The sequence below is a fragment of the Hippocampus guttulatus genome, chromosome 5, assembly GCF_054856545.1.
Source record: "Hippocampus guttulatus isolate MCC_2025c chromosome 5, RoL_Hgut_1.0, whole genome shotgun sequence".
Classification (NCBI taxonomy): Eukaryota; Metazoa; Chordata; class Actinopteri; order Syngnathiformes; family Syngnathidae; genus Hippocampus; species Hippocampus guttulatus.
This window is the reverse complement of record NC_141265.1, coordinates 5033103-5050359: the sequence shown is the minus strand read 5'-3', so window position 1 is coordinate 5050359 and position 17257 is coordinate 5033103. Positions and strand designations below refer to the sequence as shown.

At 45.4% G+C, this 17257-nt stretch overlaps 1 protein-coding gene across 7 annotated transcripts in view; it reads left to right on the top strand.

Moving 5' to 3' along the window:
• The window catches only part of fbrsl1 (fibrosin-like 1), a 293286-nt gene extending 277320 nt beyond the window's left edge, over nt 1-15966 (top strand). For 2 of the 7 annotated variants that reach the window (XM_086112248.1, XM_086112253.1), the window contains 11 exons: nt 1647-1807; nt 4918-4971; nt 5082-5177; nt 6322-6393; nt 7361-7390; nt 7687-7758; nt 8142-8274; nt 8459-8542; nt 10827-10910; nt 11655-11919; nt 13503-15966. In XM_086112248.1, the coding sequence (XP_085968374.1) occupies nt 1647-1807; nt 4918-4971; nt 5082-5177; nt 6322-6393; nt 7361-7390; nt 7687-7758; nt 8142-8274; nt 8459-8542; nt 10827-10910; nt 11655-11919; nt 13503-14805 (2354 nt within the window). In that variant the 3' untranslated portion in view covers nt 14806-15966. Of the gene's footprint in view, nt 1-1646; nt 1808-1995; nt 2247-4917; nt 4972-5081; nt 5178-6321; nt 6394-7360; nt 7391-7686; nt 7759-8141; nt 8275-8458; nt 8543-10826; nt 10911-11654; nt 11920-13502 lie in introns of all 7 variants that reach the window. The other 5 variants (XM_086112254.1, XM_086112255.1, XM_086112249.1 and 2 more) reach the window with 5 other exon arrangements.
• The last annotated feature ends 1291 nt before the right edge of the window (nt 15967-17257 follow it).

The window sequence follows — 17257 nt, the reverse complement described above, 5'->3', positions numbered from 1 at the left end:
GTCGAACAATGTTAATGTCATGAGTTGTGTAAATTGACGACTACCTGCATCCTGTGTATATCCATGATTTCGATTAGTTAGAGGTGAGCTGCAAATTAAGTACAAAAAAAAACATAATCCAAAGCAATATCCATCCATCCATCCATCCATTTTCCGAACCGCTTGATCCTCACTAGGGTCGCGGGGGGTGCTGGAGCCCATCCCAGCCATCTCCGGGCAGTAGGCGGGGGACACCCTGAATCAGTTGCCAGCCAATCGCAGGGCACACAGAGACGAACAACCATCCACGCCCACACTCACACCTAGGGACAATTTAGAGCGTCCAATCAGCCTGCCATGCATGTTTTTGGAATGTGGGAGGAAACCGGAGCACCCGGAGAAAACCCACGCAGGCCCGGGGAGAACATGCAAACTCCACACAGGGAGGCCGGAGCTGGAATCGAACCCGGTACCTCTGCACTGTGAAGCCGACGCGCTAACCACTGGACTACCGGGCCGCCCTTCCAAAGCAATAATACATTTAAAATAAATAAAATTAAAACACAGGCTTAGTTCCTTATGAACCAAAGTAATGTGAAATAGAGTAAAACCATCTGGCGTTGGCCCTGTCCCCCGAGTTGCCTTGGGCTCGAAATTCTTCAATTGATTTGGACGTTTTGTTCGCAGTATATGATCTCAGCGTGGTGGTAAGCATTTCTGGCTCTTTTCTGCTCCAGTGTAACCGTGCTCCTGTGCACAAAGGCATGTTCACAAATTCATGAGTGGATGTAGTGGAAGAACCTGAGAAGCCGTACCTCAAACTCATCCGACACCTTTGAGATGAGCTCAAACAAACATTGGGATTGCGTCCCTCTCATTCAGCATCTCCAAATGCCCTTATGGATGAATGGACACACTGTCCCACAGACCAACTCCGACATCATCTGAAGTCTTTCCAGAAGCGTGAGAGCTGTTACAGTTGCTGTGACGATTACAATCGGGAAGAGAAAACAAAGCAGATTACACTGTCATGTATCACACAGTGGCGATGAAGGGATGCGTTGATTTCATGGCTCATCTCATTCTTGAATTTACTACTTTGAATATACTTTATGTAGCTGTCGTGCTCATAAGCAAGTGAGAAGTAGGAAAGTAGCCTACCACTTGATGCAGATGGAAAAATACGTAAAAAATACGTTAAAAAATACATAAATGAGCCAATGTAATTTGGTGGACAAACAGCATCAAATGCCATCAAAGTGTTCGTTCTTCTTCTATCGTGGATCATAAACTACAAATGTACACTCGGCGTTTTAGCAAAAGTGCATTTTACGTAGGGTGCCGAATTGTCACCGGAACTGGACAATCATCAAAGCTGGAGAAAAGTAGTGCTTGAATAGGCGATTGTTTTGACAACGCTGCACTGCATCAATGCAGAGGCAATATTTCATTTTTGCCAGTAACGGCTGGCTGTAATTATTTCCTGAGATGCCAATTAAAGTATTACCACAACCAGCCATTTTGTGCTGCAGAACAAGGACACAGACCGTCGTCTCCAGCGACGATGCTTGTCCCCAACATCTGCCTCACCGTGCTTTCTGTTCACCGGCAAGTGCGCGTGTGTGTGTTTTCTGCTGGGATGACTCTTGGTTCTCTCCTGTCTTTAGATACCAGCCTGTTGATATCATTCAACCAACCTATCATGTATTGCCAGCCTCATTCGGGGATTCTGATTGGCACATTGTCACAGGCAACTCTGTTACCACCACCAATGAGTCCCCACGTAGAAAATCCTCACAGCATGAGCTGGAGAAACAGAGAATGCCAGGTGACTATTTTCTTTCTCTTCTACCCTTGTTGTGAAGACTGACTGGGCGCCCGTGCCTTTTTTTTTTTTTTTGTTCTTCTTGTGTTTCCATCTATCCCCCTCTCCTTGCCCCCTTTTTTCTTTGCATTCTCTCTTTTTTTTTTTTCATTTATTATTTTTTGGGTTTTCCTCGCTCTCCTTTCTTGCAGAGCATGATCTACTGCGGCAGGAGCTGAACAACCGATTCCTGGTTCAGAGTTCAGAGCGGGGCCGGGGGCCATCTGCCTCGCCGCTGGCCCCCGTGTCGCTCCTGAGGGCCGAGTTTCACCAACATCAGCACATGCACCAGCACCAACACACCCACCAGCACACCTTCACGCCCTTCCCCGCCAGTCTGCCCCCGGCCGCCATCCTCACCCCGCCCACCGCACCTCCCATGGTGCGTAACCAAGCCAGAAATGTGAGGATAAGTAAAAAAAATAATAATCATAATAAATTAAATCAACTTTGAAATTCTAGTCACTTCCCTTGCCACCATCCCAGTCCCTTTCTCAATCAACTCCCGCTGTTTATTCACCCCGTAATTGACCCAACGTGCCCCGTTGCCGTAGGAATCCCTCCCTTCAGGAAAATAATCACTCTTTATCAGTTTAGGTCTATGATACCTGCTCGGTGCACAACTCCAGGATCCATGAATAGTCGTTAAAATCCACTGGCTTCGGCTTCCCCCGATTTGATTCACACACTCAACCTTGCCTCTGTCCATTTTCATAATGTTATTTACACGGCATCACGTTTCAAAGAGATTGTGTTGGGTCTGCCGACTATGACCCCCCCTGACCAAGTTTTACATGAAATGTCAGTCCTCTGGTATATATTGTGCAGGGGAATCACCTTAAGGTAGGCTTTTGTATCGTGTTTAAAAGATTCTGCTTTGAAATGATGAGGAAATTGTCATTGGCATCAGACAGTGCATGAGTGTTCAGAGCACATTGGCGACTGAGAGACACAACCCAGGCGGCGCGGTTTGTAGAATGCCGTCATTGCAGATGAAAGACATTTTCGATACTATTTTGATCCTGCGGTCGTGCTGCTGCCGCTAACAGACTGCCATTAAGTTTTGCATGGCAGTTTATGAGGGAGGATCAATCTGTATTTCCCAGACTAGTACTGAGAAGAAAGGTTTATGACTATTCATTTCTTACATGCAGCAATTCGGGCAAAAATCACAATTTCCTCTTCTGGCTCAAGTATAATGATGGAATGTCATTTATCATCTCTTGACCGCTGATTAAGAGCTTGGTGGTCATTCGCAGCCCACTTTAAGTGCTCACAGGCCACTATGCATCGACTGCTTCACTTTTTTTTTTTTCTTCAAACTGTGTTTCTCCTTAATGTGTTTTCCTCACCCCACCATTTTCCCAACAGTGATTCTTCTCTTTGGATGCATGCTGGGAGCCGCGGGATTAATGATGTAGTTGTTGTTGCTGTGTTGTCAGGTGGTTGATCACAATATCTCTCTCCTGTCCTCTCTCCACTCCTCCCCTTGGCTCTTGTCTAATTTTAGTTGTTACATTCCTTGGCTAATGGCAGTAATTAATGAAATTACACAGCATCGATATTTGTTTATTGTTCAGTGCCCTCAAGCAGGTGGCAGCATTGACCCACTCTGTCGACCCCCCCCCCTCCCCATATGTGAGCAAGGAATATCGATGAACGATAAGCTGTTTAGAATCAAACTGACAGGCATCATATATTCCCTAGGATGATTTTTTTTTTCTTTTACAAGGCTGTAAAGAGACAAGGCTTTCCTCTTCCAGTGTTAGAATTAAGCTGGCCGGGCCTTCAGCAATGCAGAGGAGGCATTTAATGAGCGCGAAAGCTGGCTCGGGGTTGCCTCTCAGTAGGCCGGCTGTCTTTGATTTGGGCCCATTAGAATCCTTGAACGAGCACTGCCGCTGTTTTGTGCAGATGTGAATGTCCCTGCTGCACCAGAGGGCCTCCAAGTCCAAAGCTTGCGTCCTCACAAGGACCTTAGCCAACAGCTTAACCACCCGCGTCGCAGCACACACAGCAATATATGTCCCTACTACCCACTCACTTTTATGTCAACTAAAATATGTCAGTGCCCGCCAGGAGAGTTTATAAAAACACTCGCAAAAAGCACCTGCAAATGGTTTGTGTATTTGTGGAGGGGAATAAGTTATTGTCACATGTAATTAATGTGTTTTAAAAATTTCAAGCCTGTATTAGCTTGAGAACAGACGCACAATGGCACTATTCATGTGTGGGACAACGTTTTCACTTTCTTCTTCCCTCTTCAGCTTCATGATGAGTTCCTTGTGTGTCGAGAGCATGATCAAAACATTTTCATTCGAAGGACACCGTTGTTAAATGGCAATTTACTAATGTGGTTATTCAGCTAGACTAGAGCTCTCCTGCTCCAAAGCTTTCACCGCATCAATTAAGCATTTATAGATGATTTTTTTTTCTGTGTATCAGTTACATGCTGATCTGTCTTGAATCAGCGCCTAAGCATTGCTAACGTCGTCTGCTCCACTCCCATTAAAAAAACCTATGGACGGGCTGGTCACACAAAAGACTCCTTATGGCCTTTTTTTTTGTCCTTTTATGCACGATTGCTTAAATCATGGTCAGGGTTTTAAGTCAAGTCTGGGTTTTTGACAACTATAGCTCTGGGGCCTCTTTTGATAAACTACACTAAAAACTGTTAGTTTCACGTCAATTCCCCACTGAATAGGACCAACTGGTTTGTTGAATAATGATATAATTCCCATGATGACCCCGCCTAATCCCGCCCAACCACTGCCACCCTCATACCGAGATGCACAGTTGGATAATTTGTGCTCTTCTCTTGTTAATAAGTGTCCTGCCTTATCTGACAATGCAATCGAAATAAACCCATGACTGTTGAAAGCCAGCTGCTTCACTTGAGGGCTTAAAAGTCTGGATTAAATTGTGTTTATTGCTCTTTTGCAGATGGTGATCATATGTCTTGTTTTCTTCCCCGAATTATAAGATGTTATGATGAACATGTTATTTGATAGACTGAGTTTGTGAAGTTGATCAATTCTAATCCAATGTTCTGTTTTCTGCTTTTTCTCTTCCAGTTTGACAAATATACCCCCAAACTGGACAATCCGTTCATCAGACATCATTCTAATGTAAGTCATTGTAACTTAAACCCCTCATTTGCATTTGAAAAGGTCAATAGTTGACCTATTTGAGTGTTGCCCCTGGATCATTTGGTTTTCTCCGTCCCCTTTCTCCTCAGTTCTTCCCCTCCTACCCTCCTACCATGCCAGGTATGCCCCCACTGCTCCCACACTCAGGACCCTTCAGCTCACTGCAAGGAGCCTTCCAACCCAAGGTCAGCCCCTTTGCCCAAATCTCATGCATGAGCTGAAAAAAAAAACAAACAAACAAAAAACAATAATTTTCACACACACACACACACACACACACACTCCTTTTAGTTTCATGTATTTTTAAATATGCGAGCATAACACACCATGTGCCTTCAAAAGAAATCTGATGAAAAAAGGTGAAGATCTATAGGTTTTCATTCTCTCCCAACAATTTGGCAAAACGTTTACCCCATATTGTAATTTAAGAGAGGTTGTCCCTAATGCTATGTTCTACATTCAACACACATGTCATTTATTGGTTGTATTCATTGCAAAACAGCATTGTCTGAGCATGCGGCAGCCAGAGCTGAGTACTGAACGAAGCCATGACAGGCAACAGCTGAGAGCATTAGATAACATCTGTCTGTCTGGGCGAGACAAGCCTCCAAAGGTTGCAAGGGGTGATGGCAATGAGGATGGGAGGGATAAGAAGATGTGGGAGGAGGGTGTGGTTGTGTCTGGCAGATGCCCAAAGGCTCTGACCTGGTGTAGGCACCAATCAAAGCTGGCCTAAATCCGCTGGCCTTATTCCCAGTGGGTTCTGCCATGAAGAGGCCCTTTTGTCAAAGGCCCCTCCAGATGGTTCACGGAACACTATTAGACGTGGAAATCCTCCGAGAGGCATTCTGGGAGAGGAGCTTGGGGGTGAGGGACTTATGTGTGTTTGGATGTGTGTCTGTTGGTGAAAGCCGATGACTTACGTCAACCTGCAGGAATTTCCCAGCCGTGATTTAAGGATGGATTAATATGGCTGATCCAGGCACTCTGATGACATAAAAAGAAGATCTGAGAGATCTGAGATGGGTTAGCCTGCTGTGGGTCAGCAACAGTTGTAGGAACCGTCATCAGCTTTGACACATCAGTAGCTAAGGATTACAAAGTTCAAAGTCACACTGAGCACCGTCAAAATGATGAGGGGAATCGTCTTCCACCTGCATTTGTGCAAGTCTACCATGTGAATTGTACGTTTTAAAGACAATGCATAGTACCTACAGTACATACAGTCAACACGATGCTGTAACTTCGACTGTTATTCCTTACCCTTCACCGGTGCGCTTTTTCAGTTAGCTTTGTCAGCTAATGTGTGATCGCTTTCATTCTTCGCAGGCATCCAATCCCATCGATGTCGCAGCACGTCCTGGAGCAGTACCTCACACACTCCTTCAGAAAGATCCACGAGTAAGCATCAAGCCATCCACCTATCCTCCAGTCATGTATTTGTTGGAAACATCCATCCATCCATCCATTTTCCGAACCGCTTGATCCTCACTAGGGTCGCGGGGGGTGCTGGAGCCTATCCCAGCCGTCTTCGGGCAGTAGGCGGGGACACCCTGAATCAGTTGCCAGCCAATCGCAGGGCACACAGAGACGAACAACCATTCACGCCCACACTCACACCTAGGGACAATTTAGAGCGTCCAATCAAAACAAAAACCTGCCATGCATGTTTTTGGAATGTGGGAGGAAACCGGAGCACCCGGAGAAAACCCACGCAGGCCCGGGGAGAACATGCAAACTCCACACAGGGAGGCCGGAGCTGGAATTGAACCCGGTACCTCTGCACTGTGAAGCCGATGTGCTAACCACTGGACTACCGGGCCGCCCTGTTGCAAACATGACAACCTTAAAGACAAAATATGAGTGAGCTATTAGCGTCACGCTATTCTCCCCATGGTTGCGCGGGTTTTCACCTGGTTCCCTGGCTTCTTCCCACATTCCAAATACTGTCGACTTTGGTTGATTTACAGCTCTAGATATTCATTAAGTGTCAATTTGTGTGTGGATGGCAGTTTGTCTGTACGTGCAATGTTATTGGCTGGCAACCAGTCCAGGGAATACTTCGCCACTCGCCAAAGTCAGCTGGGAAAGGCTCCAGCTCACCCGCAGCTATTGAGTGACAGATGATAACGTTCAGGTTAAGCCATATAGAAAATGGATGATGGAAAGACAGAAATGTTGAAGTAGATGTGACACACGTCTGTCTGCTTGAGAAATGTCTTTGCATTTTGTGCGAGAGTGGCACTGGACATTTATCGATGAGAAACTAACATGAATGCCATTAGCTTTTCAAAACAGCGCTGTGTTTTCCCACTTCATAAAGCTTTGGATGATAGATGACAAGTATTGTCTGTTTCTCTCCCTTCAGATTACGGACCCATTCAGGACAAATATTCGAGTAAGTTGCAGCTTTGTTTCTCTCCTTTACAACGTTTCATTTCCCTGGCCAGGCCACAAAGTCAAACAATCCACAATAGTCACTGACAAAGAAAATACAAGCTGCTGCATTTAAGGTTAGCATTGAGGTCTCTCTGTGTTAAAGATAGGGTTACATTTTGGTACTCGATGCCTGGTTTGAAACCAGGATGACTTACCAGTTTGTAGTTTGGCCAGAAATTTTCAATACCGGCATCCAGTTTTAGCTTTAGCTATAAAAGCCAGCTGGCTAACATCAGTTTCTCTCTAAATTTGTAGAAACCTGGCAAGTGGTGTGCAGTGCATGTCCAGATCGCGTGGCAGATCTACCACCACCAGCAGAAAATGAAGGTGCGTGAGATGGAAACAGTTTTTACTGTCACAAAAACTAGATGTCCACATCCCGAACAGAAGCATACCACATCCAGTAGAGGTCTGCAATCATGTTCTTGAATATTCAAATCAAAAACAGGTGCTTTTATGCTCTGAAGAGACATTGTCATTAACCATTACAATGTTGAATAGAAGTAGCAAATTAGGGATGCCACGGAAATTATGTGGCACCATTCAGACCCTGTAGGTCTGGTGAAATCTACATACATTAGTTATAATACTTTAGAATTGGAGATGCTGAATTATTTGTTTGCTTACCCACCTCAACCGGCTCATTGTTAGGCACTGTTGCCTGGCAACCTAATTTTTCTACCCCCTGTTTGTGCCTTGCTCAAACATAGCAAATGCAGCTGGACCCCCACAAACTAGACATGAATGGGAAGCTGGATCTGTTCAGCCGACCCCCAGTCCCAGGTGTCTTCCCGGGGTTTCCATATCCTCATGACCTGGCACGACCCCTCTTCTCTTCTTCAGGTCAGTGGGGTCCCTCAGCACCAAAATAAATGGAGGAATAATAATAAGACACATACTGTATTTTATGGACCGTGAGGTGAAAAATCCACAAATTGTGGACCAGTACCCCAACCTGAGCTAATTACAGAGCTTGCAACTGTGTGATTGGAAGTGAATAATCTTAATGTCCCCTCTGCTTCGATAGGCTCAGGCCACCCCGCTCCCTCTCCATATGGTCCTGCTGCCCACCCCAGTGGTTTCCTGCCTCCAAGCCATTTGGCAGGTAAGTGTAAGTAATTCCATGTTAATATTGTTATGATGGGGCGGCCCGGTAGTCGAGTGGTTAGCACGTCGACTTCACAGTGCAGAGGTACCGGGTTCGATTCCAGCTCCGGCCTCCCTGTGTGGAGTTTGCATGTTCTCCCCGTGCTTGCGTGGGTTTTCTCCGGGTCCTCCGGTTTCCTCCCACTTTCCAAAAACATGCATGGCAGGCTGATTGAACACTCCAAATTGTCCCTAGGTGTGGGTGTGAGCGCGAATGGTTGTTCGTTTCTGTGTGCCCTGCGATTGGCTGTCAACCGATTCAGGGTGTCCCCCGCCTACTGCCCGAAGACGGCTGGGATAGGCTCCAGCACCCCCTGCGACCCTAGTGAGGATAAAAGCGGTTCGGAAAATGAATGACATTGTTATGATCTTCTCTTTTATTCCATCGCTCTCAACTTGGTGAATCTCACCTGAACTCATTTATTGCATTAACCAAGGAGGAGAACACCAGGATGTAATGCAAATCCTTGTCGTAGCACACTTATCCTGATTCCCGTGGTCCAGTTAGATCATCGTAACCGTGAGCATAGCATATTGTGAAATAGGGATGCACGAAAACTATTTTTACCTCTGGATACCGTCAACTTCCTGCCTTCTTCTACCGACAACCGACAACTTTTTTTATCTTTTTGCATTAAACATATACTGTATATCTGTTGTTGCTACTTAAAAGAATAAAACATTTAAATCCTGCTTCAGGAAAAAGAAAAGAATGGTCAGCAACAACATACGGTCGCAAGTTTTGCTACTTTCTGACTAATTGTCACTTCAGATGAGCAATCTCAAAAGCTCAGATACGTATCAGTACCTATAAATAAAGTTGTTTTGTAATCATCTTCACGAATGTTTATATATAAAAAAATATATATATAAACGCTTCAAAGACCCTCGCTATCACCAATGTTTCAGACCAAATTTCCACATGTTGGTATCACTGTGAATTATTACATTTTAACTGCCTGTTGCGTTAATTTCTCTGCTCTGTTTCTCTGGACTCTTGAGTTTCCTCCTCTCAGTTTAAAAAAAAACAACAAAAAAAACATGATCAGGTCGCCTAAAAAAAAAAAAAGAAAAAAAGGCTGATTTTCCCTGCCATATCTGCAATGGATGGGAACCTTATTTCCGGCATGTAGTGTAGCAGGTTTGGATAACTTGGGATATTGGGAACATTGTGATGTAGGTCTTAAATTTCATTTGAAATGGAAATAAAAAGTTTTGGATTTAACTTGCCTTAGGATGTTGGAACCCTGACTGTTGTGTAATTGAAGCCTGTCTCTCGCTAAGCAGCGAAGGTTTGCGATTGTTTGCAAATGCCCCGATTGTTTTTTGTTTTTTTGTCACGGTTCGTTCAGGTTTGCAAAGACATTTGAAAACTTGAATGAGCCCTAACTAAAGACAAGATTTGCTACATCCCCTAACCCTCGCAAGTCTTTATCACCCTGTGCGATAAAGTCCTCAACGACATGGCAGTATTTAATAATGTTTTGATTTGCCTCACAAAGTTGAGTTCAGATGTATAAAATGAACAAGGGATGATGATGATGATGATGACAATGATGACGACGACGATAAATCCTTGTTGGATTTGTTTTTGCATTTTAATTATTTCCTCTGTATATTCATTGCAATAATCACATCCTCAGTAATGAACTTTCTGTGTTACAAATTGAGAGCTGAGTCTATGGAATAGCCCCTTGAATGTTCTTAAAATGTGGTTCTTGTGATTATATGCTATTTTGAAAAAGAAGACCATGTGACAAAAGAGCCCTCTTTTCCCCATGTGTATGCTGTCTGTTGAGAGATGGTATCAACTATCCCCGTTGAAACGTTAAAAATACCCCAACTCCAAAATGTTTTTTTTGGGGGGGGGAACGTTTGAGCTGATGGTATAGATGTATGAACACAAAGTGAGCCTGTATAAAAAAGATTTCTTCCTTGGTCCAGGAAAGTGAACACCCCCTTAAACACCTGTTCCCTCAGCCTTTCTACAGGCAATTTCTGCTCATTCCCAACAACACTTTTGCACAAAGTGGTGGTGTTGTCCTAATCCAAGAGGGACAACCCACTCCAGTTAGGAGTGCTGGCCACTGCAGCATCCGGAGGCATAGAGCTAGGGTGGCAGCGCTCAACAAAACAGCTCGCTTGTAAGAGAAAAGCAGAGTGGAACGGGTCGGTGTGGTGGTGATCACCGTTCGCCAGTACCCCCCACCCTCGCCCCTTTTTGCTAATCCCTGTTTGGCATTTTGCAGATCCTTTCAGTCGCTCCAGTTCCTTTGGCGGCCTCGGCAACCTTTCAAGCAGTGCCTTCGGAGGATTAGGCAACCCCTCGCTTGGTAAGCGCTGGCCCCCGCTGCTCCTCCAACGCTCCCCCCTTAAATCTGGCCCCTGTGGCCAGTAAGAATAAAGAGTAGGAAAAGCATTAGACCACAGGGAGAGTCAGTAGGGGAGGAGAAAATTCACGACACTTAGCTCTAGTTTCCGTGTCAAAGCAGCCCCGGCCAGGAGAGGCTCAACAAAGCTGTGCGACACACCACAGCAGACCTCCTCCTTGCTGCCATTTCATCTTCCAACTGTGTCCCCAACAGCCGGGGTTTAATCTTGTGATGCCACTGCCAACGGACCCTCTCAGGCCCCCTGTTGGTGGCAATTAAAATATTAATTATTTGACAAGCCCCTTCTGCACCATCATGGAGGGTTGTCTCTCTTTCCCTTCACCATTGCCTTTTTCTTACTGCCAAATCAGTCACCCTGTGGAGAAAATGGATGTGATTGGAATAAACATCCTTTGGAATGCTAAAGTCTCCCCCTGAATTTCCACAGCCTTCAGCTCCAGCGGGGCAAACGAATCGTCGGGACAGAGAAAGCAAGAGCTTTAATCCAAGGGAAAATGATTTTTATTTTCATTTTGGAGGATTGCCATTAACCTGAAATTCTTTCAAACAGCCTCAGTGAGTGAGCCTCCAGAGAAAAAGAGAAAGGAAACTTTTCACGCTGAGTTCTTCCCATTTTGTTGCTCCTTCGAAGTATGCAAAATGAACTCCCAATAGGTCCAATGTCTGTCTCCATCTTCTTTCCAGGGTCCAACAGTATGTTTGGCCCCAAAGAGGGACCCGGAGGACTGCCCCCGTTTAGCAGCCCACAACATGACACCTGGAACAGGCTGCGACGCACACCGCCATCTTTCCCCACGCCACCACAGTGGCCTAAAACTGCAGACGCTGAGAGGAGCAGCTCCGCCAACAGCCATGAGCGAGAACGAGAGAGGGAGCGCGAACGGGAGAGGGAAAAAGAAAGAGATAAAAGAGACTCATCGATTGGAAAAGAGGAGAAAGACAGAGACCGGTGAGCTTTTATGTGTTCTTTAAAAAAATAACAGACAGACATTTGTACATTATTTACAGTGTAATCAATAAGCAACAAGCAAGGTGCAAATACAAACCAGTTTATAAGAATGTGTAAAAACACAGAGGGACTGGATATGGGAGGATAGATGTACTGTACAATATGTGCATTACATGCATTTTTGTGTTTACAGGGACCAATAATTGGGTGTGTAGAACGTGCGGGTGGGGGGGGGGGGGGGGGTTCTATATACAGTTACACACCCCTCTTCAAATCCTAGACGGTGATTTTTTTTTTTTAAAGAGAGAGACCAAGACAGATAATTTAAAAACCTTTCCCAGCATTAATTTAACCTACAACCTGTATAACTCAATTGAGAAAAAAAAATGTGGGGGGGGGGGGGGGGTAACAAAGAATTAATCAACTGAGACAATTTGGTTGCAAATGGGGACCATGGCTTGCACTGAAAGGTGTGATTATGAAAATATCAGGAACCGCCTTCTAGAACAGTTCAACTATGTTGTGGTTCATCAGAGGCACTTTAAATGGTGTCGGGTGTGTGCTGACTCCCATTTAACATGCATTTCAATGTGATTGGTTCATTCTTAACACAGCCACATCCCCAGGAAAAGGGTGTACACGCTTGGGTGCAGTAACCACATTTTCTGAGGTGCTGATTTGCCATTTCAAAAAGTTTTTTTTTTTCAGTTGAGTTAAACAGGTCCTAGGTCACATTAATGCTTGTGAGTTTTTAAATGATTTAACCTGGTTGCACTTTTTTCTATCATAAAAACCTGGCATAGGAATACTGGTGTGTAGCCCTTTTACGGGTACATCCGCTGTGTGGGGAAATTCTGCATATAATAACGGTTGCTCCTTGGGACCCTCTTAGAAAGGCCCACCGCAGCCTGGACTTGCAGAGGCGCATGTATGCATAGTATCTCGGTTTACACTCCTTGATTGGTAATCTATCAGTGATGGTGAAGGGGTAGGAGTTAAATAAGTAGCTTCTTCCTACTCCTTTTCGGACTGGCACTAGGAAGTGTTTCGGGATAGGATATTTATCCACCCATTCATTCTCTATGACGTTTATCCACATTAGGGTTACGGTTGCATTAGTCCCTATCAGAGCTGACGTCTGCCGAGAAGCCGGGTACACATATATAAACAACCCTTCATATTTATATTCACAATTCCTTAATTAATCGATCATGCATGTTGTGGGAATGTAGGAGGAAGCTAGTGCCTGGAGAAACCCCACGCAAGCACGGGGAAAAGGTGTAAACTCTTCACATGAAGACCAGAGCACTCTACTGAAGCATATCTGAGCAGTTACTTAGCGTTTCTCCAAGAAGTGTGGTTTTATTTATTAATTTAGTTAGTCAGTTAGTTAGTGTGTAATATTGATCATAGATTTGCTGAAAATATTTACTGCACCACTAACAGTTTGTAACATCAGTAGTATTACCAAACTCCAGAAGCAGTGACGTAATTGATTCATATTACCGACAGACTCTCTTGCGTTGGAGGCAGGAAGCATGACAACCTCAACGCAAGCTAACCTGATGTTCTTATCCTCACAGAGATTCGGTGGAACGTAACCGCCACTCCAACCGGTCATCTCCAGCCTCTGCACCAGTCAGCTATCAGATCAGCAACTTGATCCGTTCCACCAGCCAGAGCAATGATATGGTACGGCATCACAGCGGCAGCATGGATCGGGTGCGGGAGGCAGAGAAAGACCTAATGGAGCGCCACAGAGAGTCGTCCACCCTAGTCGACGTTAAGATAAAGGAGAGTCGCTCGCCTGGCAAGGAGATGCTGGAGAGGAGATCTTCAGAGGATTCTATTAAACCACCTCAGCGTTCTCCCTCTCCATACTCCAAAGCAGTCATCAATGAGCAGAGCATGAAGATGGCAGGTGGGCCCCCGCCTGCACTCAAAGACACTGAGAGGAAAGAGCCTTCAACCGGGGAACAATTCCCAAAGGTAAAAAATGATGACATGAAGATCAAGGAGGAGAGGAAGGAGGAGCAGGAAGTTATGGTGGTGAGTTCCGAGCCAGCTAACCAGCCGCCTGCACAAGTGCAGTCGGCCCCCATGCCCCAGCCTGGAAATCCACACCACCACCACCCTCCTTTGTCTCAGCATCCTCATCTTCTCTCCCCGCGGGGCAGTGACATTCCAGCAGCGGGTTTGCATGGTGTCCCCATGGCACACTCACTCCCCCTTTCCATGAGTGCCATGCCCCAAATGGGCAGCCTCAATGTTCTGGACCGGGCTCGCATGGCTCCCTTCATGGGAGTCAGCCCGCTGGCAGGAAGAGAGCGTCTCCCCCACCCGGCATTCCCTTGGGACCCTCTGAGAGAGGCCTACCGCAGCCTGGATCTGCAGAGGCGCATGGACTTCCAGCTCAGGGCCGATCAAGGACATCGCTTCAACAGTGTGTACGAACAAGAGCGAGCCTACCGTGAGCGGGAGGCGCATGACTACTCTCACCACGAGCACCTTATGGAAGTGCGCAGGGAGCACGAGAGGATGAGGCAGCAGGCGGAGGAGCGAGAGCGCCTCCACCTGCGGGAAGAGCTGGACCGAGCACGGCTCCATCAGCTGCACCAATCCCCCATGGAAGGCCACCTACCACACATGCCTCCATTTATGCCCCACCTTGGTGGAATGCCCTACCCCAGACTCAGCCCTTCCACCGGGCACAACGGCCTTCTGAACAGAACACCCCCTACTGCTGCTCTGAGTGCGCCTCCGCCACTTGTGCCAGCCGGCAGTGGCAGGCCGGCTTCCCCGAGGAGGACTACACCCCTCACAACCACCCAGGACCCTCGGGACTATTCCCCATCTCGCAACCCCAAAGAGGTAGAGGCGCGGTAGCTTCTTGAAAAACTGCACTCTCAAGCTCTACTCCCCCAATTGAAAATTGTCCCTTGAACAAAATGCACTCCTCTTCCCTAGAGAAGAGCAGACTTCTCCAAGGGAAAAAGTATGATTGTACAGAATCTGATTGAGCACATGTCATGAATATTTTTGGGTGGACTGAAGGTTTAGACAATGTCAAGAGAACACAAATATGTGTCTGTTTATATCCACCTTAAATATTTGATAATTATTAATATATTAATCAAATGACTTTTTTTCATCTTTAAGTGAAAAAAGAGGCTCTGAAATGGTTTGTATATTTGCTATCCTTGTTCCCTGTATAGAAATCATTTCTACGAATTTGATGTAATGTGTGCAGTTGCCACACTTTTTACAATATTTATCCCGATTGATTCTGTGGCATACCCATTCTGACTGTAAAGACTGGATTTGGATTACCTTTGGGTAATTTCACCTCACGGTACCAGGATATCCTCAAAATGGCAATGTACAGTGTTATATTACCGATTTGTTTTGCCTCTGACATATGCAGACAAATATATATAATGAGGTCTTTGTTCAGTCTCTGTATAGAAAGCTGATGTAAATAACCTGTCGATATCCCTTTGGGTGTACATTTACTAGGCTTTTTTAACCATTTGTAAAAAAAAAACAACAACAACAACAACAAAAAACATCCACACACACACAATTAAGTCCAATTTGTGGAACTCATCCTGATTGAATATCAAGGCAACAGACAAGCCTTGCCAAGGGATGCAAAGTGATGGTAGGTGCTGGAAGGGAGCCTAGAAGGATCATCTGCTATCTATACATGGCACCCTAGCTAGATTTCCTAGGGGAAGCAGACTGGTGACACTGGGAGGCTTGGGTAAACTCATGTTGATATTTCTCGATGAAATCATCATGGTAATACTAAAAGACTTCCATGTCATAAACTGGACCAGACCCAGACAGAAAAGAGGGACACTTTAAAGTGGGCAGCAAAAGGACATTCCCTGTCAAACTTGTGGTTCTGTGCAGTTGTTTTTCTTAGATTCTTGTATACAAATGAAGTAGAATTTTAGGCGTGATAAGTAAAAAAAAAAATTAAAAAAGAACATTCATGGTTTAAAATGTATGGAATAAAGTTTGGCCCTAATGTCACATGTTTTCTGCCTGTCCTTTTATTGCTTATTGTGAGCTGCGACAATGCGCTTTTACACAAATCTGATGATTTGACCATAAATTTGTCATACGTTTGATGCGGGGCTCTTCAGCGGGATCAATGAGATTGTGCCGTGACAATCTGCTGGGGAAAAATAGGTCATTGATTTTTGTATGAAAGGAGTGTTTGTGTTTCGGGTAACCAGTATTGACTGGCAGCCCGGCAGCATATTGACCAACAGTCTGGGCTCATTAAAAGGAACAATGCCTTCGAGGCAGGCTCTTGGTGGAGGAGAGGTTCTCTCCTAATGCACAACCACTCATCTGCCTTTCTAATGAGGCCCCAAGATGCAGCGGAGTGGCTGCGAAGGGAGCCCTGAGGCGCCCTGTCTTTTTATTGACAAGACCTTGGCTACACTTTCCTTCTGTCCAGAGATGGCCAATTCATCCCGATAATGCCCTGACTACTCATCTCACTGCTGTGTGCCATGAGACCCAGCGATCCTATCCCATGGTATCAGCACATAATGACAGCGTGGGATCAAACTGGGGCCAGGTCATTAGAGGATGTTATTGAAAATCGATGGCACCTCTGTCTTCCACACACTTCAGCTGAGTTTTTTTTTTTTTAGGCTTGTTGCAACCACAATGCCAGGATTGGGCCGGTGTATTGGGGACACTTAAATTACTATTGCTTTCAATTTAGGCTCCCAGAAATCGAGCCATGTATCGCTTAGATGGGTAGCATCTGTCCACAAACAGCTTCACTTTACTGCTATGCGCTTGTGGTCCTAATCATCTTGTCAGCAACCGGCACTTAACCCCCATACTTGTTACTGCTTACTGATTTTCCGCTCTCAACCATTATTTACCAAGTGAGCTGGTGGACGAAAAAGACACACCTCCCATTTGAGCTGCCTCAATCACTATTCTGTGCCCTATCCATTTTACAGTGTGGAATGGCCTCTCTGGAGATGAAAAGCTCCATCAATTTCATTCATCATCTGGCAAGGTCAATTTATTTCAGCATGCAGTCCGTCATCAGATAGGAATCAATTCACACATTGCCTGGACGTCCAAACCCAGATGGGTTATTGCAGTGTCGGCAGCTGTCAGTTCTTTCCATTGCTCTTTTTTGTCTTTCTTTTGCTGGACTTGAAGAATCTACATACTGTCTTCCTCTCCCTCTTTCTCATTGGATATAATTCTTTCAGTCCATTTTTGTTTACATATGAACCATAACAGCGCCATATTTGCTCTATGTCATAGGTGTCAAACTCAGGTCCTGGAGGGCCGCTGT